At 39.3% G+C, this 26166-nt stretch overlaps 1 protein-coding gene across 8 annotated transcripts in view; it reads right to left on the reverse strand.

Moving 5' to 3' along the window:
• Positions 1–26166, reverse strand: part of KIF16B (kinesin family member 16B) — a 150058-nt gene that overhangs the window by 69444 nt on the left and 54448 nt on the right. For 4 of the 8 annotated variants that reach the window (XR_013543694.1, XR_013543769.1, XM_020801251.3 and 1 more), the window contains 10 exons: positions 24341–24460; positions 22142–22193; positions 20695–20832; positions 10332–10414; positions 10055–10143; positions 7088–7120; positions 6812–6865; positions 4413–5762; positions 2147–2302; positions 669–774 (listed from right to left, as the gene is read on the reverse strand). Coding sequence is in view for 3 of the 8 variants with exons in the window: in XM_020801251.3 (XP_020656910.3) it covers positions 669–774; positions 2147–2302; positions 4413–5762; positions 6812–6865; positions 7088–7120; positions 10055–10143; positions 10332–10414; positions 20695–20832; positions 22142–22193; positions 24341–24460 (2181 nt within the window). In the remaining 5 variants the exon portion in view is untranslated. The remainder of the gene's footprint in view (positions 1–668; positions 775–2146; positions 2303–4412; positions 5763–6811; positions 6866–7087; positions 7121–10054; positions 10144–10331; positions 10415–20694; positions 20833–22141; positions 22194–24340; positions 24461–26166) is intronic. The other 4 variants (XR_013543714.1, XR_013543787.1, XM_020801252.3 and 1 more) reach the window with 2 other exon arrangements.

Raw genomic sequence — 26166 nt, forward strand, 5'->3', positions numbered from 1 at the left:
AAGTCACGAGTTCCCCTTGAACCCCAAGTCAAGTCTGAGTCAAGTCGCTGTGGTGGCTTGAGCTGGACTTGACAACACTCAGCATTTGAGTCCCCATCCCTACAGTCTTCCCAAATAGCCTATCATTTATCCAGTAACTCACATATAAGGCCCAAAATGTTTCTACTGTTTTCATCCTGATACTACAGGTTGGGCTGAGGGAGGAATATACAAAAATATCTAGGACAGCTCACTGTTAAACCTCTATTGCAGAGTGAGACAGGATAGTAAATAGGAGTCCCACAGTGCAGTCTCCTATGAAAACTGCAGCTCAGATGTGGGTCCAAGGGTCATTTGGTTCCATATCAAAACTTGCCCATACTTCTCAGGTTTCAGTAAAGAGTGATCCTCTTACTTACATGACCCCTCAGGCCCTCTCCCTCTCTTCCATCCCAAATTCAACACTTAACTACACGTAGAAGCATCAAATCCCACTGAGTGGCATGCAGGTTACATGTTCTAAAATTTTAAATTTAAATGCAGACAGGTGCAAAAGTGAGCAGGGGCTTCTGTCTCTGATGCTGTGCTATGATAAAACACTATGAGAAACGTATCACTTTGAGGAAAGTTTTTCCCATCATAAGGGATCATAAACTCATGGTTAGTATCAGGCATTTTTACTATCTCACCTTTATAAATTCTGTAGAATGCAACAGATCACTACCATTCTCACCAGAACTATATTGAATGTTTTGAAGGCGTCTTTGAACTTCTTCCTCAATAAAGGCATTTATTCTAGAAATTTTTAAACATTGTAAATAAAAAGAAAGAATAAACATTATTTAGTTATGAAAAAGGTCCACCAGTCCTCTGACTTATTTTGAACATAAATATTACAAACAATGACAATATTTTCTCTGAAAACAAGATACTAATTTTTATATTTTTTGGCAGACATAAGACAGAAATCTCGCTAAGAGTTTTGTATTTATAATGTGTTGTTTTCTATTCTGAATTGTGGTCAGGCTAAAAAAATTAGGAGTAATTACTGCACTACAACAAGAATTGCTTGTTTTTCTTTCTCTTAACTGAACTGCAGTTAGTAAGTGCAAATATTCATTCAATCAAAATATTTTTACTCTGCCTTTTTCCTTTAAAGAAAGACCCAAGGCAGCTTATATCAATTAAAGACAACATTTAAAGCTAAGAATAAGTATACAAATACTAAAACTGGTCGAGCAACACACTAAAAGATGATAAACAAAAGCAACACCAAAAACACATTCAAAGCAGTAAGGTAACAATTCATTTAAAAACTCCACTCAGGCAGCCAGTCAATTAAGGGAAAGCTTGCCTGAGGAGAAAGGTTTTTGTCAGCTTGCGGAAAAACAGCAAAGATAGGGTCAGCCTGACCTCTTGTGGGAGGGAGTTCCAAAGTCTGGGGCAGGTACAGAGAAGGCTCTCTCCTTTGTTCCCATCCAACACACCTGTGAAGGGGGTGGGATGGAGAGAAAGGCCTATCCTTTGATGATAGACAAGTTCCCCAACATCCAACAACAGTCACAGGTGTAACCCTCCCACTAAAAATCAATTCATTTTTTTCTTATTCCCTTCAACAACAAGAAAGTCTTTACCATAGCTTGCCACATATAACCTCAATGTAAAATTTGCTTATTTATAAAAATAAAAGAAAGCATTATCTTATAGTTGCAAGAGGGCAGAAATTTGGTTAAAAGAAAGAGAAGGAAAATGGAAACTGTATGTTTCTCTCTGTGTCTTCATAATGCTTAAAAATAACCTCTAGGTTGTTGGGATGGAGAAAAAATTTTGGCTCCATCTAGAATACTGTTTCATAGTCCTTTGATTGCATGTCACTGGAAAGATTCCCCAAGCAATCTGAAACCAGAATTATAAAATGCTATAAACTTTGCAGCCTCAGTTGTAAGAGTTTAGGCTCATGAGCTACTCCAACTAAAAGGCAAAATAAGATCCAGTTGTACGTAAGAAACATTTCAAGCTCTTTAAATCAGGAGAAGTGTGCCATTATACAGTACTCTGATTACAATAAAAGCATTTATTTGGTAATTTCATTAAATGCATCCATCTAAAAATACCTTAGTAGAACTAGATTATAGATTATACAGTACAATATAATGGGAATACATACCTATCATCAACCAGTGGAATAAAATGTGACTGAGATTTTGTCACATCAGAAGGAGAACTGAGCTGAGGTGATCTTTCTTCTATGGCTCCAATAGCTTTTTCAACTGCATCACCTTCATATATCTTCTGCTTCAGCTGCTGTATTTTCAAGTCCAAACTGTCAAAAAATGGCAGCATATACTATTAGGGACACATCAGCAGACTGGTATTCCTCTGCTGCAGAAAACATCCCTAAGACAAGTTTCCTAATTTTAATCCTATCTATAAGGAAACAAAACACATTTAGAAACATTTCCACTGCATATTCTCGGTCCTATGGTACAAAATGCAGAATTTAAAACAGGCTACTATAAAACACAACAGAAGGATTTAAAATATATTTATTTGAAGAGGCTAAGTATATCTTGGCTGAAGAAGATGACCAATAAAGACGTATTAAGGTAAACACATAAGGATCAAGAAATCATAAAGCACACAAAATGCAGAAAGCTAGATTATTTATTTCACACAATGAGACACAAAAACTGCAGACTACCTACAACTGACCACTCAAAGTAAGATAAATGGGAAAAGAAGGGCAGGGTCATGAAGAACGAATTGTCTAAAAAGCTATGGGAGACTTGTATGGATATAGGAGAACATCTTAGAAGTACATATCCAAAGTCAGAATGCTCATTATGATATCCAGTCTCCTTGTCTTTAACTTCAGGCAATGAATATCATTGTGACAAAGCTTTTGAAGAAATAGGTCTAAAGAAGCTAAAGGTTTCTGAAATATAGGGAAATGGCTGCTAATCCTTTGCATTATCAACATATTGGGAGGGAGAAGGCTGTTATTGAATTGGACTATAGAAGGGCTTCCCTTCTTGCACCTCCTTATGACAGCATGAGCATCATTCTTATACTTCCCCACTTTCTGAAGAACTTACAACTAATTGCCTCAAGACACTCTTACATCAAAGTAACAAGGGAAGACACAAATCTAGAGTGAATAAGGTGTAAAAAGAAATTAAAACAGGACATAATTCCATAAGAGGCACTTCTTTAGATATACATATATACCAAAAAGTATGCTATGTTGGAATACTTATGTGCTCATTTGTCAACAAGAAACGGCATTACGATGTAAATATATTAGTTCAACAAATGAGCAGTAGTAATTTTCAGAGTAAATATCTTAGTCAGTTCATTTAAGTTAGATTGATTCACAAGCCTTAGTCCATTAGCAGCACGCGAATAACACTGAGTCATTTTACAGCCTCAAAAATGATTTCAACCATTATCCTTCAGGGGCACTGGCAGAAGTTAAAAGACAGTATACTTGGATTTTTAAAGCCACGTTTGATTAGTTGACCCCTCTTTTTAACCTACTAGAAAGATTCATACTTGAATACTAGGGCATTAGAACAAACATCAATGGAAACACTGTTTTGGAAGATGAATATGTTTGTATCCTCACACATCCAGTACTACAAAACCTATTAATATATTACCCCAGACCATTAATGATGATGCGAAATTTGCATTGGAAAAGTGTTTTAAAAATAAATGCTTTATTTTAACTCATATGCAAGTATATGTGAAATTTAGCTTCACCAGCCTCATTCAGGTGCTAAAAAATCATTGCAAACTTTATTACATAAATGCAATACTGATATAAGTATGAACTTTAGTCTCCTGGTGTAAAAGCAAATCTCACTCTCTTTTTTTACCACATAACTGTGGTGCTATTATAGGAACAAATGTAAACCTACAGCTAGGCCCATCTCCAAAAGAGCTCAATTTAAAAAACACAACTTTATATCACAACACTACAGTTTACCAGGGCAGAGCTAAACACCTCCAAAGAACTCCCCCCAAAGGACTTTCCATCTTGCTTACATGGAAAAAGCCCATCAATATGGTAAAAAGGAAGGAAGTTTTTGGTACAGCTTATGGATCGAAGTACAGGTGATGTTAAAAATGGTTTTCTGATTAATCAAGCATGCTGATTATCTTGAACATAAAGGAGGTACTGATAATTATCAGGATAGCAGTACATAAGCAAGAGGATTTTTCCCCTTCCAGACTTCTAATAAGCAGAGAAATGAGGGTCACCGGCTCAACATCTACCTCATAACTTAAGGAGAGTTTGACAATGAGAGGAGCTCTGTCTCATTGGCTGACTGCCTCTTTCTGGCGTAATACTGAAATCATACATATTCCATAAACAGCAATGAACGTCTAAGTGTGTAATTATTTGTATTAAAGACAAAACTAAATCTTACTGTTCTTGTTCTTGTTCCAATGCTTTTTGCTCTGCCTCTAGAGTAGCTTGCAAGCCTGCCTGTTCACTCCAACTGCTGTTCAAATTTGCGAGTTTCTGTTTTTGCTCCTCAATTTCTATGGTAGAATGACGCTGCAGAGCAGAATGTCGCCTTTCTAACTTTGCCACTGCTTGCTCCAGTGCTTCTCGTTGCTGTTTTTGCCTTGATTCAAGTATTTCTTTCTCCTTTTTCCTCACTTTTTCTTCTTGACGAGCTACGTTGGCAGTGAATTCAAATGTTTCTTGAAGCTGCTGCAGTTGGCTGGTGCTGGCCTTGTACTGCGCAAGCTGTTCTTCCTTTTCTTCCATCTCTTTCTCAACTTCATATAGAGTATTGTCCAAGCCTTGCCAGCCTCTGTCAAGTACTTCAGAAGCTCTTTGCTTTTCTTCCGACAAAGCTGGCAAATGATTATCGATCAGATACTGGAGCTGCCGCTCTTTATACTGTAGCCTATACTCACCCAATTTTATTTTGTTACATTCTTCAACAGCTAATGCAGGCTCCAATGTGCTTCTATTATTTCTTTCAAGATACAAGTGCTTTGCATATGTGTGATTTAAACTCTCCAGATTTTCACATTCATCAGCTATTTCTTTTTCTAAATGACTTCTTTGTTGAAGCAAGTCTCTTTCTATACTAGTTAGCTGTTCTAGCTGTTTCTTTTTAAAATCAATGAAATTCTGCTGTATCTTTTCTAATTCTTCACCATCTTCCTCTCCTTCAGATCTTGATTCTTTAATGCGCAACAGAGACTCTCTGATGTCTTCAAGGTTCCTCTGTTCTTCTTCAACCCTTTGCACGTCTCCTCTTTTGAGAAGCTGCACCATGACTTGTTTGTCTCTAAGCTGCTCCTCTAAGTTTGCCACCAGCAGGACTTGATCTCTTTCTTGTTCTTCCAACCTCTTTTTTTCCATTTCTAATTTGATATACTGTTCCTCTTTTTCGTTTTTTAGCTTTTCCAGTTCTCTGAAAATCTGCATTTTCTCTGCTTTTTCGTTCTGATTGAGCTCTTGCAATCGCTGAAGCTCTTCCGTAACTCTAGCAAAAATTTCTTCTTCTTGTTTCTTTTTCTGGAGCTCTATCTCTTGCTGTTCACGCAATCGCTCTTCTTCAAATTTTTCCTTTTCTGCTAGCAAATCTTTCATCCTGCTTTCTATATGAAAGCTTCTCCTTTTAAGATTCTCCTCTTGTTTCCGGATTTGCAGCTGAACTATCTCCGTTTCCTTACGTTGCGACTCCACTTCTTGTTGCATTCTTTCTAGTTCGGCTTTACTGGATTTCTGCTTTTCTTCCATTTCTTCTATCAGCTTTCTGAAAAATATTTAAGAAAAGAGATTTGATTTTTCAAAGTATTTTGTATCTAAGAGAGGGTAAACTTTCTAAACAAACTCATGTTTGCCTTGGTTTCATTCTATTTTCCTACATCAGAAGAGTTCTATTATGAAAGAACAATTTCTTTCTTTCTGTGAAGGAACTGGGGAAAGTAGGCCTTGAACATTATCAACATACCTGTGCAATATGAAAGCTGTTCAGTATTTAAAAAAATATTATATTTGTAATACATTCTTTACAATAATTCAGTGAAAAATATTAAACCTATGTATGGAAGTGCGAACAGAATATCCATAAATACACTTAAATTCAATCCAGAGATTATTGCTGGCAGAAGAGTCTCTGAGCAGAATTCCACTTGAACTGAGGAGAATCATCTTTCCCAATCTACTTTCTCTTTGCCAACTGCAGCACCACCTCCTCAGGTCCTTTGGAGCACATTTCCCAAAGAAAACAAGGTACTTAGGGAATAATGGAACCATCAAAATTTAGCTTTCTTTCTTTTTCAACCAGCAGAAAAGCTTCACAGGATTGAAACATCTTGCTGCCAAAAGCAGCCTTTTCATTCACAGGAGGCTTGTGCTCAATCCAGCTCAACAATGGGACGCTTATGGTCCTCACAAGCCTAATTTTACATTAGAGTAAGGTAAAGGTTCCCCTTGACATTTAGTCCAGTCGTGTCTGACTCTAGGGTGCGGTACTCATCCCTGTTTCCAAGCTATAGAGCCAGCATTTGTCCAAAGACAGCTTCTGTGGTCACGTGGCCAGCGCAACTAGACATGGAACACTGTTACCTTCCCACCGTGATGGTACCTATTTATCGACTCGCATTTTTATATGCTTTCGAACTGATAGGTTGGCAGGTACATTAGTGAAGCACTATAAAACTTTCTATTTCATTTCCCATTTTGTAGGATTTGATTTGTCAATAAAATATTCCAGCAAAGGAAATGGTAAAATTCCTTTTTATTGTTTTCCCAGTAACTTATCAGCGAACATCTTTATAGTAAAAGATTCCTGTCAGTTACCTTTTGCTTTCTAATTTTTCCAGTTCTTCTCGTTGCTGTCTCTCAAATTCTAATCTGTAGGAGAAAGAAACAGTACTCCTTTAAAAAAAATCCAATGAATAATGGTAATTGCCATTTTATAATTTAACAGATTCAACTTTGAAGAGTTTTTTTCCCCCGAAATGATTTGTTACAAGGGAGCAACATTAAACAAGACAGATGAATGATTAGCATTGCCTCTATAAGTTAGTTACATGCAGATACAGCTATCAATGTAAAGAAATTCAGTTTCTCTACCTTAGACAAATTGGTCCTTTTATAGGGAAAAGACTGCCAGAGGAGGTAGAGAGAAATACAGTCATCAGTAAAGCAAAGATTGTACAGAAAGTAAATTACAGTGAAATGCAACCAAAAACATAACAAAACAAACAAAAATCACCTTAACTGCAGACCATGAACATGTACAACCAAGTGCCTTTATAAGATTGAGTCCAAAGTGTTGCTAATCTTCCACTAAACTGTGCTGCACTAATTCCCATGCTTTAGGAAGGCCCTTTTCAGGAAAACACAGGAGCAGGAAATTCGTTCAAATGTTTTAATGCACTCCATATTTAACAGGAAGTGAACTACAGATACTTTGGCTTTCACATTAAAAACAAGTAATAGCAGGACACTTTCAAATGACTGAAGTTTTCCTTCTTTCCTTTCTAGTATAATAAAGCTGTGTGTCTTTCCTTTATGAGCTTTTCTTTCAATCAGAGGTTGCACAGCTCATGGACAGAGACTTTCTTTTTGTGAGTCACATTGGTGGGGTGGCAGGAGGATAGACAGCATTCCCATTCAAACATCACACACATCTGTAAAGTTACAAAATACCGTATTTTTCGCACCATAAGACACACTTTTTCCCCACAAAACAGTCTTATGGAGCGAAGAAAACAGATTATATTTTCCTGTTTTCTTCTCCTAAAAAACTGGTGCGTCTTAGGGAAAGGTGCGTCTTATGGAGCGAAAAATACGGTATCTTCTAAGATTCTTAGGGCCAGATAAGTTATTTTTTTCCAATCCCCACACAGTAGCCTATTTGCCCATGGAACCCCAGCTGCACAGAGAATGCAGCAACTAGCTCCATAGCATTATGTAAACAGCTGTAACAGATAGACCAAGAGTGCAGTGGCCAAAATCATCATCATCCAACAGTAATTTAAAAGGAAAGATTCAGTCTCATTTTAATCATGGTTTCAATCTCCAATTATTACAAGTGCTTTTAAGAGTTAACAAAAAAGGAGGAGATAACTCAGTTGATTTTGCCCTAAACCTGAAAACTGGCTTGCACTGAGCTCTCCGTTATCTGAAGTGCAACTGGCATCAGAAACAGAGTCACAAACACTTGATCAGAACAGAATGGCTGCTTTGAAAACTGGAGAGGGACAATTCCAGCCTTCTGAGTTTGAAAAGATTTTTACAATACCTATTAGGGACGGTCAAACGGAATGTTCATGATCAGAAACAATAAGGTCCTCAATACCACTTGCTGGAGACAACCAAAAACTAATGTCTGTACAATTTGGTTGTGGTTTTCCAGAACTATCTGCTGGCCACTCATGGGAACAGCATATGGGCCTACATAGATGTTTGGTGATCAATCCATGGAAAGAAATTATTGGGACCAAACTGAAGATAGTATTAGATTATGATCATATTTAGTATGTCTGTCTTTTATCATTTCTTAAGCAGCAGCTTTCTTTCCATACTAGCCATAGGCAAGATGACATACGGTTGCACAGCAAGGAGGAAGAATCTAGCAAGAGGACAAAGAGAAAAACTGGACATGTTGCTTGGTTCTATTATTGTCACACACATGCATACCCTGGGGAAAATCCATCATGAGATCATTGCAACATTTGAATGGGTATATGTATCTACTCTGCACAATAAAGACAAAACTGACACTAAACAGAAGCAAATTACAGATATAGCTGTGCTCCTCTGTAATACGGAGTTGACAAGGATTAGAAAACAACAAATCCATTGTTGCACCAGCTCCTCTAAGCAACAGTTCGAATCAGGAGCCTACGACACCAGTGCATGCAAGCATCTACTTCAAAGAACAGCTAGTTCCAGCATTCAGTACCAACAATGATAATCAAGCGTTACAAAGCAGAGGGAAATTAGGTGAAGCCTCCCCACAGCCAGCCCTCACACTCCCAGGTAAGGGATGGGTGCTGTCAGGCTTCGTCCAGTTACTCAGTGGTCCTAGTTACTGAATGGTGTTCAAAATACACAGAGACATGCAGCTTTCTATAACAAAGTCTAGCCAGCATTTCTATTTTTGTGCAAATAACAATTTGTACAAAATTATTACTTTGCAGATAACTACTGCATCCAGGAGTATGCTTAAGAAATACAAATAATAAAGCTTTAAGCTATAGCAGAACTTAAATACATGACATAAAGCATGAGATAAATATTTATATTCTAAATACATTCAATTTTTGTATATTTATTTGGAAATTTCTCTATAATAATGATTTAAAATACTTTTGTTTCCATTACCTTTCGGTTTAACATTTTGGTATCACTTTTTAGTGTTAAGTTAAAATGTGATCCAAAAACATACCTCTTGAAAGAAACACATTACCTCATCAAAACTACTGCAGATATAGGGTACATTTACTGATACACTGGTTCAAATCTGTATATTGTTAAGACAATTTGTAATATTGCAGTCGACTCTGGAGAGTTGCAATAAACATGCAATAAACATAAATGGACAGCACTTCATTCCCTGGCTGTCTCACTTTCCAGATGTCATTAGTTAGTGATGATATTACATCACTTCTTAGCAAACACGTACAATTAGTATGGCCATCTACATGAAACAATGCTGTCAATAAAACTGTTCAAGTACTGAGAGTAACACACACTGAGTGATGGGAGATCTGCATTTTTTAACAACTCCCAGAATGCAGACCATGCTAGCATTCATGTTGCAGTTTTTTTTTTAAAAAAAGAAAATAACTTCCCCATCTCTGTGTATGTGTACATATACAGGTACATGTAATACCAGTAAAGATGATGGTTCAACGGGATTTAACTGTATTTTTATATTGGTATTTTAATTTACTGTGATTTTAAACATATGCATTTTTGAGGTGTTGTAAGCAAGAGCTTATGTCTTGAGTCTCTTTACCAGGAGAAAGGTGAGATATACACAAAATAAATAAACAAACAATTAATATTACTATTTGGAAATGCACTCACCCTGGATTATACAGCATGACTGCTGAAAGGTTTTCACAAGATTTTGAAAGATCTGACATGGATAAACTGAAGGAAGAAAGCAATCCACTCTAACAAAAAAGAAAGAAAGAAAAGAAATCCAACAATTACTACTAGTATTAAAATACATTTGGCACCTTATTCAGACATTCCCATCTTGAAATATTCTTTAATCAAAGTGCGAACTGAAGTAAAATGTCCAACTAGGTGCATTACTTGACAAATAACATGGGTTTACCAATTTTTAAGCTAACCTCACCTTTCTTTTTTCCCTCAATTTGGCTGCTTCCTTGGGATGATTGAAACGAAACATATTTGTTCTTCCAAGTAATATAACAGCACCTAATGAGACAAATACACAGAATTATTGAGCACATAATGACACCCATAGTGCCATCTTTCTCAAAACACAACCATATTTCTCAAAACAGTTTCATTTACTGCATATATATGTTCATAATTTTAAAAAGTGTGCAAAGCACTAAAGAAAGAAAGTTTGCTTCCGTAAGCAAAAAGAAACATAACACTCTAAATCCAATGTCATGCTGATGTTGCAACACCATCTTAATGGAACTTCCTTCTCCTCCCACCTGAAGCCTATGGATCTGACCTGGAGCAAGTTTCTGGAGAACAGAGGGAGCAGAGATGGCAAGGAGACAGCATTCCTTCAAGCTGCCATTTTAAAAAGTAGCATACAGAATGTAAATCTTCTTACACTTTTACATTAAAACAACTTTAATAGATCTGCCCTAGAAGCCTAAAAGAAGGAGAAAGCAACTTATTGACAGTAAAAAATAACTTGACAATCCTTTTTGCATATCCTAAGGTCTTTTCAAATGATCCAAGTAGGGTGAAGTGTACTGCAGTCAGCATAACTTACTGTGTATATTCCATTATCCTTAAAAGATGATCAGTATTTTCAGCAAATGCAACACATGCATCTATTTTGAGACTGTGTGCTGCATTTCAGTTTATTTTTAAAATGTTTTCTGATGCCTTCTGTTGTACTTTTTGATTGTGACACTAAAAGCAGACACAGAACATTTTCATCCACAAAAAGAAAAAAAGAGGGGGCAGGGTCACCTTTATGTCAATTAAAAAATAAATAATTTAAGACCTAAATCCAATTGTCAACTACAACCAGAGCTCAGAACATCAAATTTTAAAAGGATCTTGTTGCCTTAGTCATTATTTCTCGGATTACCATCATTACTACCATTGCACCAATTACACACATAATTTAGTGCTTTGCATATCATCAACATATCGTGCTGGCGTTACCAATAAGCCAAAACAATCAATCAAATAATCAAACAAAAAGCAAAGTAAGTCCTGTTTTCCTTTAGTGACCAATTCGTCCCATATTAACAAACCTGAAAAATTCCTTCAAATTTTCTGTAAAAATGCCTTAAAATGCCCATTAAAAGTATTTTTTAAAGAAAATAACTAGCTATTCTTACTCCTAAGTAATACTGGTAATACTGTTACACTAAAAGGAATGGATTGACTCCCTAAAGGAAACCATAGGCTTGAGTCTGCAAGAGCAGCACTGTTGAGGACAGGATATTTTGGAGATATCTCATTTATAAGGTCATCTTAAGTTGGAGATGACTTGATAGCACATAACAACCACCACGAAAACAATAAATCTTATTTGTGGCAGTGCTTAGGCTGGTACATTTAATTAATAGATCCTCCCCAAATCTGCTACATTCTAATCTGTCAATAATAAGCCTGTGTACTTTTTAGAAACAAAGTACATATTTAATGTTAAAGATAAAACTCTTTTATTTTCAAATGTAAGTTTTGTGTGAATTGCCATTAATTTGAAATGTCAATTAATTTTAAAAAAATCATTGTTTATAAAATGTATTTGACAGAATTTCTCAAAATACATTTTCCAAAATAATATTTCAGGTGTGGATTTTTTTCAAAGATAATCTCTAGTAAACTCAAAAATTTCCTTGTTTCTTAACAATTTATAAATATTTCTTCTTCATCTAGTCCTATGTGCTTCTCGCTGGTTTATAAGGAAACAAGCAATAACTTTATGGAGATCACGACTCATTGATCAAACATATTTTTAATCGGACACTCACAGAACTTAGAATGGCTACCAAATCTAATACAAAACTCAGCAATCATAGAATGTGTTAACAAGAGCATAAACATCACACTGTGGAATAAAACTAAACAACAATGATGGTTTCACTGTATTTGCGAAGGCTTTCATGGCTGGGATCTAATGGGTGTTGTGGGTTTTTCTGGCTCTTTGGCACTTCGGTTCTGAAGGTTGTTCTTCCTAACGTTTCGTCAGTTTCTGTGGCCGGCATCTTCAGAGGACAGCACTCTGTGCTCTGGTTTAGTTGACTTGGGGAGTGGAGTATTTAATGATGGTTTTATTTATCAAAACTTGCTTTGTGTGGTATACTGAATCTCCTCGTGGCATGGCATTTGCTAAGAGAGAGACAGGGAGAGGTAATCTAGCTGATTCTCTTGAACATGGCTGATTTGAAATGTCAAAAACATGCCCAAAAACTGGATAGGCAGTCTGGGTGGGGGTACTGGAGGTGCTATGCTATCATGGTTCTGCTCCTACTTGGATCGTTGATTCCTTGGAGGTCCTGCTATGTGGTTCCAAGGGGTTCTGTTTTATGCCTCATCCTGTTTAACATCTACATGAAACCACTAGGAGAGATTATCCAGAGATGAGGACTGAGGTGTTACCAATATGCAGCTAGTGGCTGCTCTTTGGGACATTTTATTCCCTGTGAAGGAGTGGATTTTAGTCTGGGGATATAGCTGCACCATTACATACAGATTGTTTGGTATCTAAAATGATTTCTGGTGTTGGCAAGTTTCCTGGAGGGCCAGATGCTGATGGCTGGGGAAAATCTTCTGCCTAGTACCACTCCCAACACTTTGAGTCTCTCTGATTATTCAGTGTTCCAGATAAATCCACAAGGTAAAGCTCTTTTGATTTGTATGCTGCAAAACAGTAATATCAAAACACCCATAAAATGTAAGAATATTCAGCTGATGAATGAGGCAAGGCCCTTCTTAATACCAACAAACCTGTTGCTCCCAAATATAACCAAGCTGTTGTAACATTTTATTAAAGATGTTGCAAGAAAAGGGCAAAAAGGCAAAGCTAAACTAACTTTCCTTCTTACTTGTATACCCATCACTCCCTTTCCAGATTATTTGAAAGGATGCTCCAATCAGGCATCAAATCACCCCAAACTTCAAAGAATAGAGTAACATCTCAAAAATAACTTCTCTTCCCCTTCTTTCTTTTCAGCTGAAACCATTCTTAGCTCTGTATTAAGGACTGAGTGTACTAATTAGCTCTGTACCAGGGAATGAGTGGAAGCCTTAGAGCAGGGGTCAGGGAACCTTTTTACCTTTTACCCCCTAAAAATTTATATACGCCGACATTACCCCCTTGATTTGAAAGGAAGGATCTAGGTCACGCGTGGCCAGTTGAGTGCCATCGCCGAAGCATCGCCACCCACGCCCAGGCCGCCTCTGCCTCCTCCACCTGGCAGGGCCGTGCTCAGTCCTTGGCCCCATGGGGGTGGCTCCCTTTCTCCATTGGCAGGTGGCTCCTCGGTGGTTGTCAAAGAGCAGCAGGTGGCTCACCTGCTGGGGGTGTCAGATGCCACCTCCCGCTCCGACACCGGCTCCGGCAGCTGCTCACTGGGGCGGTCACATCGGACCTCAGTCAGGGCTCCCATGGGCCTCACCGTTGAAGCACCAAGACAGCTGCTGAACGGAGGATGAGAGGCTCCACCAGGCCCAGCTGGCCAGCATGGAGACATCGCCAAAGGAAGCCATGTGGCCGGGCGAGCGCCACTGCTGCCCGATGGGCTCAGACGGGGATGGAGCATCGGGTGGCGCCCCGGCACCGGAAGGCTGAGCCTGGCCTAGGCCGCTGTCGTGACCATGCCCGCCCCCCTCCACCGTGTTCCACCTCTCCAGGCACTGGAAGGAGAGGCTCCACCATGGCCGGCCGTGCTGCCGCCGCCGTGGCTGCCGTATGCTACCAAGTGGGGCATGTCACTGGCCACCATTCACCATGGCTCGGTTGCAGCCAGGCCGGAGAAGGGGACAGGAAGGGGCAATCAGTCAGCCTGTGACGCCCTTCCGGGCAGAGGAGGAGGAGGAGGAGGAGGGAAGGGGGTTAGGGTCACGTCCTCATTACCCCCAGGATTTTCATTTTTACCCCATTTGGGGTAATTTACCCCTGTTCCCTGACCACTGCCTTAGAGAGTCTTTTCTCATAATGATAAGGCCAGATGGTATGGCCTTCTAATGTTCTCGCCTCTCTCCTGGCTTGTTCATCCTAGGCATAAGGTAACAGGACTGTGTTTTAATAGGGCAACCAAAACCACGATCCCTTATTTTCCAGTTTCTTGACAGCCACCCACTTGGAAAACAGCACATTATACCATGTTCAACTGACTAGATTAGGATACTAACATGAAAATTTTTTCTCAGATATTACCATAGCTTCTCAACTATATCAAGAACATATTTTACAAGGTTAATTCTAGACTACTCTCATAATTAAAATGTGGATTAAAAATGTCCCATAACGTGCTGGCTGATATTTATTTGAAAGCAACAAGCAGAACTTAAAAGCCTACCTTTCCTCCAATCACAAAATATCATATGGCACTGAAATAATGCAAAAATGGGAAAACTCAGAGTGATAGGACAGTGTGACAATTGCCCCACGTCACTCCTGTCACTTATATTCAGGATCTCATTTGCATGAGCCTATGAGAGGAGTGGAGGGGCGGAGTCAGCGGATATAAGAAGGTTTGGCAGAAGAAATGAAGGAAGGGAGATACAGACTTTGCAGAGAGAGAGAGAGATAGTTAGGGAGCTAGTGAGAACAGATACTAATAGAGATAAGCTGGTCAAGATAAATAGATAGTGCAGGTGGTGATTAGTTATGTGGCAAGATATATGACATTTTAATGATTTCATTGTAGGCATTGAATAAAGAACATCTGTGATTCTGATTAAATTTACTACACTTCAATAAATAAGTTTTGTTGGCAGTAACCAGACAAGTGTCTGATTAAAGTTCTTTATATATTGTGGATAAAGGAAATCCACTGGTGGCAGTGAGGAAAAGAAAGAACATCACAATTGGTATCTATCTGCTGGTGGGATGACATAGTGTGAGCCCTTTGTTTGGTGAAACAAGCAGGGGTCACGTGGTAAATGTCACAGACAGGTTTGTCCCAGCTGAGCCCTTAACTTAGAAAGAATAGTAAGGTTTGGGGTGTGCAGATAACAAACTGGTTGCAGTTATGCAAAACCTATGAAGTAGGAAATCCCAGGAATTATCGTGTACTATTCATAAGCAGCATTCTGGTGCACACTGATCATTTCTGCCTAAGGTTTAGCAAATGACAGCCTCATTTTGGTGTAGGTAAAAACAGGAACAGAATTAATTTTTGAGGACTACAGAGCAGTTTAAATAGGTGACTTTAGCTTACTTCATTTTATTTTATTTTGGTTCAAAGTGTAAACCTAGTCCATACCTTGAGTTTGAGCTATCTATTCAAAACTAAAACAGATGCTTAAAAGTGAGTCTTTCACTTTCTATGATCTGCCTTAATTAGTCTTGGAAAGGTTCAAACAATTCTCCTGCTGTGCTAAGACACAACAATGCTCTGGAGGCCCCAGTTGCAAACCAGACACCATTCAGTAAATATCATAAAATGTCATGCGCACTGAAAGTATTGTAATCTAAATAACTATGTCGGGCAAAAGGGGCTGCTGAAAGGAGATATCATTCATCTTTCTAAAGATAAATGCTGATTGCAAATGAGTTGGAACAAGACCTCTTACATGATGTCAAAAAAAGTCTATTGTGACTCCTCACTGCCAATTAAGCACCCTGTGTGGTGCATCCTTTGTGAATTCTATCAATCTTCCTGCATTTCATGCAATTCTAATACTTCCAGTTTTTATCCCCCTGCACCACAGCTTAAGGCTAGTTTGCCCAATTCACTATGGAAATTAAAATGTAATAAAAGCCTTTAAGATGAATATACCAGGCAGACTATGTCAAATCACCCCTTGGAAAGACAGAACCTAGTGTATTCTTTCAATTCAAAATTATGCTAACATTGCCTATTGAACTTTATTGCACTCTAATCTTAAAGAAGATTTACTGTTCATAAAACTTTATGCTGCACAGCTATTTCAACACTATCACTGTAATTTATGTGATGCACCAGGCTGGCCTTCCTTTCAAATGATTTTTTTTAACACAACTATAGAGGAAGCAGCCCAGATGGTTACAACTCCACCAGGTAGCAATGTGAAATCTTTATTTTTTAACCATTTCATAGCTTTCTTATTTTTTTCTAAACATTTCTCTCAAAGACCTTTTTGGATCATCTCTTCTGCCACCCCAGAAGTTAAACCATGTCCAAGTTTAAAAAGTTCAAACAATGATTTAAGGATAGACACTCAACGTATTTGTAAGCAATGGAAAAAATTGGTCTGAAAGACAATGGCTGAACCCATGTCATCCAAGTGAACTTTATGGGTGGATGGGAGGTTGAACTCTTGGTTTCCTGAGTCCCAGTCCACATTCTGACCACTGTATCACACTGGCTTTGTTACAGTTTGTTATTTTGAGGGCAGCCAAGGGAAAGCCTGAGCAATCTCACAACCACCAAGAAAAAGGGAAAGCTTAATTCCCTGACATTCTCTATGAAAAAGAAAATCCCTCTACAAAACTATTTGGGAAGGCCTCCCTCGTAATGCAAACTGCAGATTCAGTGACAGAACAAGCCTACCCTTCAGCTGCTATTTACATAACAAAATGCATATAAAAATGCAATATTTGTTACTTTTTGTTTCTATGGCAAATAGAGCAACCAGATTTAGAAACAGGGGTCAATTTGCACATAACATTTCAGTGCAACACTGAGAGGCCTATGCTTGTTCATGCCCCTCATCCTCTGTGCATTCTTATTTCACCCTCTCACTGCCAATTTAACAGCAAAACACAGGATGCCAAAATGCCTGGTTTGCATGAGCCACAGCTTGCCTTATAGCCAGCATTCAGTTTACAATCCCAGTTTAGCTCCAATGGGAAACACTAGTTTGCAACTAAATCAGAAGCAAAAGAGTCTGGTGTTTACATGCGAAGTGCCAACTGCTTCCTGATCTCCTAACAATTGTTCCTGAACATAGTTTCAAATAGTTTATGAATTTAATCTCAAATGGAGGTCCTAGTTCCTTCCCATACTCAGCCACTGCAGGGTTATTGTTGCTTCTAATCATCCTCAATACCCATGAAGTGCCATTAAGGTCAATGGCTGTGTTAAGACTCTTGTTTATTCATAGTTCTCCCTGAACACTACAGTTTGATTTCAGTGGCTAGTTCCAGTTCAAGTCTGATCTCCCTAGGGCAAGCATCATAGGTAACAGAGAGTCTACTGACAAACACAGATTGTCCTCATTCATGTCTGCCATGTTGCTCACTTGGTACTAGCAAGGGGCACGCAGAGTAAGGAGAAAGGATAGTAAGTGTCTATACGGGCATTTCTACTGCTATTTGGTCCCTTCTGAGGACAGGCTGGTTCAGTCCTTTTGCCAGTGGCCAGACAATGTAAATGTTGACACAAACTAGCCTAGCCCTAGAGCACTCCTACCCACACATTTCTGGCTTTCTGTTAGGGGCTACTATTTTTTAGGCGCACACAGGATCACTCTCTTTTGGTTCAATTCCAGTGTGTGATTACTGGGATGGAACCAAATCAGCTGGCTGGCTGGCCCTTTGGAGATGCCTATTAACTGTCTTGTCTCTTAAACCTCAGCAAGGGAGCACTTTCTGACCGGGCTTGCTGTGTTCTTTTTAAATTTTTTGGTGATTTTTTCCCCCTTCGGTCAGAACAGATCAATTGGTTTTCAATGCATTCTTATGGGAAATGGTGCTTCGACTTACGAACATTTCAACTTAGGAACACCATTCCAATATGGATTAAATTCGTAAATTGAGGAACCACTATAATTCTAAAATGATCAGAAACAGTAAAGCACAGAAGAAGATAACTAGAAATACAAAAAGCAGATATCTGGTGGTTTCAGATAGCAAGATTAAGCACTACTTAACAAACAATGCTGAAATAAGCTTGTTAGAAATTGACGTTAAAGTATTTAAGTTTGTGAACTGTAAGCTGATGTACATATACAGGTGCCATTTGCGTACATTTAAATAAGTGGCTTAAATGCAGACTATATTAAATCAGACATTATGTCAGTAGTAGGCAACCTATTACACTTCAGATATTTTAGACTACAACTCCTACTAGTCCTTACCCACATGTCTAATGATTAGGGATTATGGGGGTGATGGTCCAAAGCTTCTGGAAGACCTTGAACTGTAGACATTTGCACAGGCATCCCTCTAAAATGCATGCTTTCAAAGTTAATCTCATAAAATCATGGAGGGGAGGGGAAATAACCCTGTTTCAGGCTATCCAATTTAACCTCTACAAAGATTAAGTCTAGCAGATTTTTATTTGAGTCTGCAGACAGTTAAACTTAAAAGAGAAACAGACAGATAATAAGAACCTGGGGTGTATGTTAAAATCTCAAAGAGAAACACAAGGCAAAAACTTGGTAAAAGTGGATGGGTGCCCTGTTAAATGTCAGCAATCAACCCATTGATCATCACTTCTCAGGTGGGCAATACCATTGCAAAAAACAAGCTGCAAGGAACCTTTTGAAAGGTCTTGCATTTCCCAAAGCAAATTCTTGTGTGTGCTTCATGAAACCCACAAACTCAGTCTAGCAAGCTTCCATCACTTTGCCTTATTTTAATACTCAAAAGCCACAAGCTGGGCTTTGTTCTGAAAGGAGGACAGCAACGGAAAATTGAAGTGCAATCCCCTTTCTTCAAGTTAGCCATGAAAATTAAAGAAAAGAACTGAGAACCACCACAGTGATAACTTTAGTGCAAATTTCAAGATTAATTAAACGCCCTTCCTCTCAGTAGTGCAAATCTCCTGGAAATCTCATCATTTCTTTAATTCATTTAATTGAAGTTTTGGTCTGCTTTTTGAATGGATGACTAGTGTCATTGGAACTCCATGGCATACCTAAATCAGCTTAACCACTAACGGTGTTGTTGTTATAATAGGCCATTGAATCACTTCCTACTTATAATGATCCTATGAATGAGTAATTTACAGAATGTCCTGTCCTCAACAGCCCTGCTCAGTTCTTATAAACTCAAGCTTGTGACTTTCTTTAGGGAATCAATCCATCCTGTATTTGGTCTTTCTCTTTTCCTTTGTTGTTGTTGCTTAGTCGTTGTTGTGTCTGACTCTTCGTGACCCCTTGGAAGAGAACACGCCAGGCCCTCCTGTCTTCCACGGCCTCTCGAAGTTTGGTCAAATTCATGTTGGTAGCTTTGATAACACTGTCCAATCATCTCATCCTCTGTAGCCTTTTGTTTCTGTCCGTGGAGTTTTCTTGGCAAAGATACTGGAGTGGTTTGCCAATTTCTCCTCCAGGTGGATCGTGTTTAGTCAGAATGCTTCACTATGACCTGTCCGTCTTGGGTGTCCTTGCATGGCATAGGCCATAGCTTCTCGGAATTACTCAAGCTGCTTCGCCACGACAAGGTAGCAATCCATGAAGGGGAATATAAGTCCTACCCCAAAAATGAGCCCCTGTTAAGTGAAACCCTGCCCTCCACCATTGTGCAGCATTGTACATCAAACAGATGACATGACTGTATTTGAATAAACGTAGATTGTTGCACATGGAAAAATTAAAATATCCTCTGAAAATAAGCCCTAATGAGTTTCTTGTAGCAAAAATTAATATCAGACCCTATCTTATTTTTGGGGAAACACAGTAGGACCCACTTGTTCATCTTTTCAGCAGTTCTTTGTATCTGCAAAGCTTTCCTCCAACACCACATTTCAAACGAATCAATTTTTTTCCTGACAGCTTTCACAACTGTCAAGCTTTCACACCCACATGAGGTAATAATAAATACAAATGTGTGGATGCCTGTTCTTGGTCTCCAGTGACTTATCCATATACCTAATGATCTTTTCTAATTCCTTCATTGCTGCCTTTCCAAGTCTAAATCTTCTGGTTTCTTGGCTGCAGTCTGGTTTCTTGGCTGATGACTGAAACAAGGTATACAAAACTTTTCACTATTTCAATTTCTTCACTCTCAATGCTGAAGTTGTGCAGTTCTTCTGTAGTCCCTATTTTTGTCTTTTTAACGTTCAACTGCAGTCGACTACTAATAGAGCCACATAAACTCTCTCACACAACACATGATTCTCTTTACTACATTATGTACAGTATATAGTTGAACTCAAACAGGAGGGCACAACTCTATAACTCTCATAATCTCTCGTCACAGATTATGCTGGAAAGAAAACATGGGCAATGAAGGGAATGACAGTATAACAACATTTGGAAGACCACAATTTGCCCCACTGTGAAACAGCTTATAATTGACTGATGACTATTATACAGAGAACAGGAAGAGTGGACATTACAGCTTTTCAACCCAGTTGAAAAAGGTAAGAAAAGTGCAAATTTCCCTTCTAGTCAAATACCTTGGTTGAGTTGTGTTGCTTCTGCAATTTGAGTTCCATTCACCGAACACTGAGCTCCACGGAGTGGTATTAAGTGAACTGCTCCATTGAAGTGTTCAAAGATACAATGCTCACTTTCCAAATCAAGGCCACGAAGGACTGCAATACACAAAGTCATTTCTCTTTCTTTTCGCAACCAACACAACTAGCCTTTGCACCTACCCTATCAACCTTACACTAAAATTATAATCCACTGACTCCCATCCTTATTATGGGGAAAAAGTATTTCTAGATCTCCTATCTTCTTGCCCTATTGTGCACATGGGTGTCTGTGAGCAAAGGAAGAAGACATTGGGAAGAATCTTTTGTTTTTTAAAAAAGTCTTTAAAATTTGTGCTACAGTAACTGTATTGGCCATTTTCTTCCCATTCACAGTCATCGTGAGACCGATTTTACACCAGTGCATGACTGGTCACAAAATGGACAGCCTGGCAGAGTGAAGAAAGTACTTTCTTGATTACTGTTGCAAATGTGTGTTTTCCCCCCTCAGCAGGATTCTAGCCACAGTAAACAACATAATGATGGAAAATGTACTCAATGGCTTTACTTATCAAAGCGATATGTACAAGCAGACTACATTACCAAAAATCACATATTTTCCTCAAGAAACTTTACAATCTAAGTCCAAAAATAAAACCAGGAATAATAGCAGATCCTGAAGCTCAATTCTTGCTATGTGATCTCAAGAGAAATTTCTTTTAAGATTTATTAAATAAGTAATGTCCAATCAATAATACAGGGATTGTCTAGAGAGAAAGCCCTGCACACATTTTGTAATTTTGTCCTCCCTGAAATAATTGCTTTTACTACTTAAGTCATCCTAGGGACCAAGGTAGCTGTAGCACTGCCCACTCTTTAGCCACCATTAGGTGAATGGCCACGAATAGCTTAAAGCCTTGTTTTGATTTTTTGGAAATATTTAGCCTAAACCATGGTTAGAAATCATTATTCTTTTCTGAAGAGTAGACATGGTGACTAAGCATGGTTAATAGCAGCAGGGAGAACTTTTAAGATGCAGGAAAAATGTTAAGGGGAAGGAGTATGCAATAGCACGGTACCTACTCCCGAAAAGTTAAGGGGTATATTAAGAGTTCCAACATTACAGATATATCAATCTCACAGTAAAAGTATTGTTTTGTTTGAGACATCTGATCAAATTTGTTATAATTGTTCCACAAGTACTCTGTAGTACACTTGTGTCTTGTCGTAGCACACTGTGTTTATAACATAACCCTGTTTCATTACAGTGCAAACTGATCAAACTAAAAATTTTCTAGCCCCTTTCAAATGTACAGATCTGAAACTTTCAAGTGTATGCCACAGAAGCTATTAAGAAATATCCCTCTCATTTAACTTAACTCTCAGTTAAGTTCTTACGGACAGGAATAATTGCCCAGCCCTCTTTTACCAATGTCCTGTTCTGTTGCAGCATCTTCTCTTCCAACATGTGTTCGACCCTCCTACAGAGGAAAAGTGCAAGTTACGTTTCTCACTGTAATTTTTGGCTATTAAAAACACATATTGAATTCAATGAGTTTTAAAATAGGTAATGATATAAGTTTCACACGCTAGCAAGGTTATGCTCAAAATCCTACAAGGTAGGGTTCAGCAATATGTGGACCGAGAACTCCCAGAAGTACAAGCTAGATTTCAAAGGGGCAGAGGAACTAGAGACCAAATTGCTAATATGCGCTGGATTATGGAGAAAGCTAGAGAGTTCCAGAAAAACATCTACTTCTGCTTCATTGACTACACGAAAGTCTTTGACTGTGTGGACCACAACAAACTATGGCAAGTCCTTAAAGAAATGGGAGTGGCTGACCACCTTATCTATCTCCTGAGAAATCTATATGTGGGACAGGAAGCAACAGTTAGAACTGGATATGGAACAACTAACTGGTTCAAAATTGGGAAAGGAGTACAACAAGGATGTACAGTGGTGCCTCGCAAGACGGGCGCTCTGTTTAACAACGAATCCGCATTACAATGAGTTTTTTGCGATCGCTAAACGATGTTTTGAATGGGGGAATTTCGCTGCGCGATGATCGGTTCCCTGTTTCAGGAACCGATTTTCGCTTCCCAACGATCAAAACAGCTGATCGTCAGGTTTTCAAAATGGCCGCCGGGTGCTCAAAATGGCTCCCCACTATGTTTAGGAGCCATTTTTCACTGCACAGGCACCCGAAAATGGCCGCCCCATGGAGGATCTTCACTGGACGGTGAGTTCTTAGCCTATTGGAATGCATTAACTAGGTTTTAATGCATTTTAATGGCTTTTTTATTTTTGCTTTACGACGTTATCAATCTTCAGCGATTTCGCTGGAATGAATTAATGTCGTAATGCGAGGCACCACTGTATATTGCTTCACTGCTTATTTAACTTATATGCAGAATACATCATACGAAAGGCTGGATTGGATGAATTCCAAGCCGGATTTCAGATTGCCAGAAGAAATATCAACAACCTCAGATATGCAGATGAGACCACTCTGATGGCAGAAAGTGAGGAGGAATTAAGGAACCTCTTAATGATGGTGAAAGAGGAGAGCACCAAAAATGGTCTGAAGCTCAACATCAAAAAAACTAAGATCATGGCCACTGGTCCCATCACCTCTGGCAAATAGAAGGGGAAGATATAGAGGCAGTGATAGATTTTATTTTCTTGGGCTCCATGATCACTGCAGATGGTGACAGCAGCCACAAAGTTAAAAGACACCTGCTTCTTGGGAGGAAAGCGATGACAAACCTTGACAGCATCTTAAAAAGCAGAGACCTCGCCGACAAAGGTCTGCATAGTCAAAACTATGGTTTTTCCAGCAGCGATATATGGAAGTGAGAGCTGGACCATAAAGAAGGCTGACTGCCAAAGAATTGATGCTTTTGTATTGTGGAGCTGGAAGAGACTCTTGAGAGTCCCCTGTGCTGTAAAAAGAACAAACCTATCCATTTTATTTATTTATTTATTTAATTTATATGCCGCCCACACTACCCAGAAGTCTCTGGGCTGGGTTGAAGGAAATCAACCCTGAGTGCTCATTGGAAGGACAGACAGATCCTGAAGCTGAGGCTCCAATACTTTGGCCATCTCATGAGAAGAGAAGACTCCCTGGAAAAGACCCTGATGTTGGGAAAGTGTGAAGGCAAGAGGAGAAGGGGATGTCAGAGGATGAGATGGTTGGACATTTTCACTGAAGCTACCAACATGAATTTGACCCAACTCTGGGAATCAGTGGAAGACAGGAGGGTCTGATGTGCTCTGGTCCATGCAGTCACGAAGAGTCGGACACGACTTAACGACTAAATAACAATGATAGAATACTTTACCTAAGACTGAAAATTACCACTGATACTTACTTTTAGCATAGCAGGGCAAAAACACATTTCATGGCTATAAGCAAAATGAATTAAAAACCAATATGCTCAACAAAAGAACAGACATAGATCGTAGCTGACTGATTCTTTTACAGTGATAAATTAGCAGATCACACAGCTTACATTCGACTATTTGCAGTGAAATAATGGATGCTTAGCTTATTTGAACAGTAAATTAAGAGCACAATTAAAATTGTCCATTTAGGATTCTGAAGGCAGATAAATATTGAGTTACCTTCAAGTGATACAAGATGATACCCGTGCTCAGAAGATCATCATCAATGCCTATTAGGTGAGGCAGCTCAGAATCTAACACAACACCAATTCCTTCTTTCCTTAAGGCCAAGGTTTGTTCCTGTAAGAATAGAAAGAAAGAAAAAGTATAGGATTCCTGCAAGTGAATTCCATTTTATAGTATTTCTGTGTCATGTCTATTTTAACTAAAAGTGAATTCATCGTAACATAAAAAGTAAGGAAGAAGAGATTTTAATTTTCACTACAGAAAAAAAAATGACTACTATGGAACCCAGTGACAGTCCATCCAGTCCAGAATTTTATATTTGACTGGAGTCATTCCTTTACTAATAAGGAAACAGGACAGCTATGTCCAAATAAACACATTAATTGAATTTGAATATTCCATAGCTTTTGTCATTTAGATATGAGCTTTGTGGCACAGTGCAGTATCGAAGCCAAAACACTGCTCAAGACCTGAGTTCAATCCTGAAGGGCTCAGGTAGCAAGCTCAGGGTTGACACAACTTTCCATCCTTCTGAGATCAGTAAAATGAGTACCCAGCTTGATGGGGTGAGGGGCAATGTGTAGCCTGCATAATTAAATTGTAACCCATCAGAGAGTGCTTCAAACTTAATGAGGCAGTATATAAGCAACACACTTTATTAGCGGACATAGAGAATATGCTATGTTGGTGTATAGCAATGAATCTATCCATCTTCTTCCAGTAATGTTTGAACTGCTAACATCAGCTGGGTGTTGCAAGAATTAGCAAGAGAAAGACTATCGCATTCTGGTTGGCATCTACTGTCCATACACAACCACAAGAACAGCAGAAATAACAAAGTGATTTTTCTTATTAGAACACATTACTGTACTTATCCACTGAAGTATTATCTCCCAACTAGTCCTACTGACAATTGTCTCCTCTGTGAAAGGACTGCCCAGCCTCCCAGATGGAGGAAAAGCAGGTGTTCCAGATTCCCAATTGTAAGCAAGAACATACCGTATTTTCCATGTACACAACCCCCCAATGTATAAAACGACCCCCTAATTTTGACCCTTGATGGAGGCGGAGGAGCAGCTAATGGGAAACTGCTCCTCCACCTCCGTCTCCTACTGCTGCTGCTATCTCCGCTGCCAGCCCGATCATCTTCTCCAGTGCAACTGCTGGGGCTCACCTGCAGCTCACATCGCCGCCTTGTCCCCTGCCCTAAGGAGATGATCGCTGGAGAGGTGATTCAGCGGCGGCTGCAGGAAGAGGCGCCCAAGCGCGAGAGAGTGTTTGTTTGCCTCTGCCTCCTCCTGCCTCTGCCACCGGAGGGGACAAGGCGCCGAGGTGAGCTGAGCCCATCAGTCCCACTGGAGGTGGTGATTGGGCAGGCGGGGGAGGCAGCAGGAAGAGGCACCCGAGCACATGTGAATGCCCTTTTGTCTCCGTTTCCGCCTCCTCCTCTTGCTGCCTCAGCCACCAGAGGGGACAAGCTGTGAGGCGGCGGCAGCAGCAAGAGGCACTCAAGTGCGTGCACGACTGCCTCATTCTGTGTATAAAACGACCCTCAAATTTTCCTCTAATTATTTTAGGGAAAAGTGTCATTTTATACATGGAAAAATATGGTACATACCAGGAAGGGTTATAGCCACTTGAACTGCAAAAGTACAGGAATAAGAATTAGTGCTGAACTAGTTCCCCACCTCCTTATCTGCTTGGCCCAGGAAGGATGGCACAACTGTGTGAAGGCACAGTTGCTGCTCTCCACCATCTGAGGCTCCAAGGCAGCAAAGGCCTCCTTGTAGCACAACTACCTCCATTACACTCTGGAACCT

This window comes from Pogona vitticeps, chromosome 1 (assembly GCF_051106095.1).
Source record: "Pogona vitticeps strain Pit_001003342236 chromosome 1, PviZW2.1, whole genome shotgun sequence".
NCBI lineage: Eukaryota > Metazoa > Chordata > Lepidosauria > Squamata > Agamidae > Pogona > Pogona vitticeps.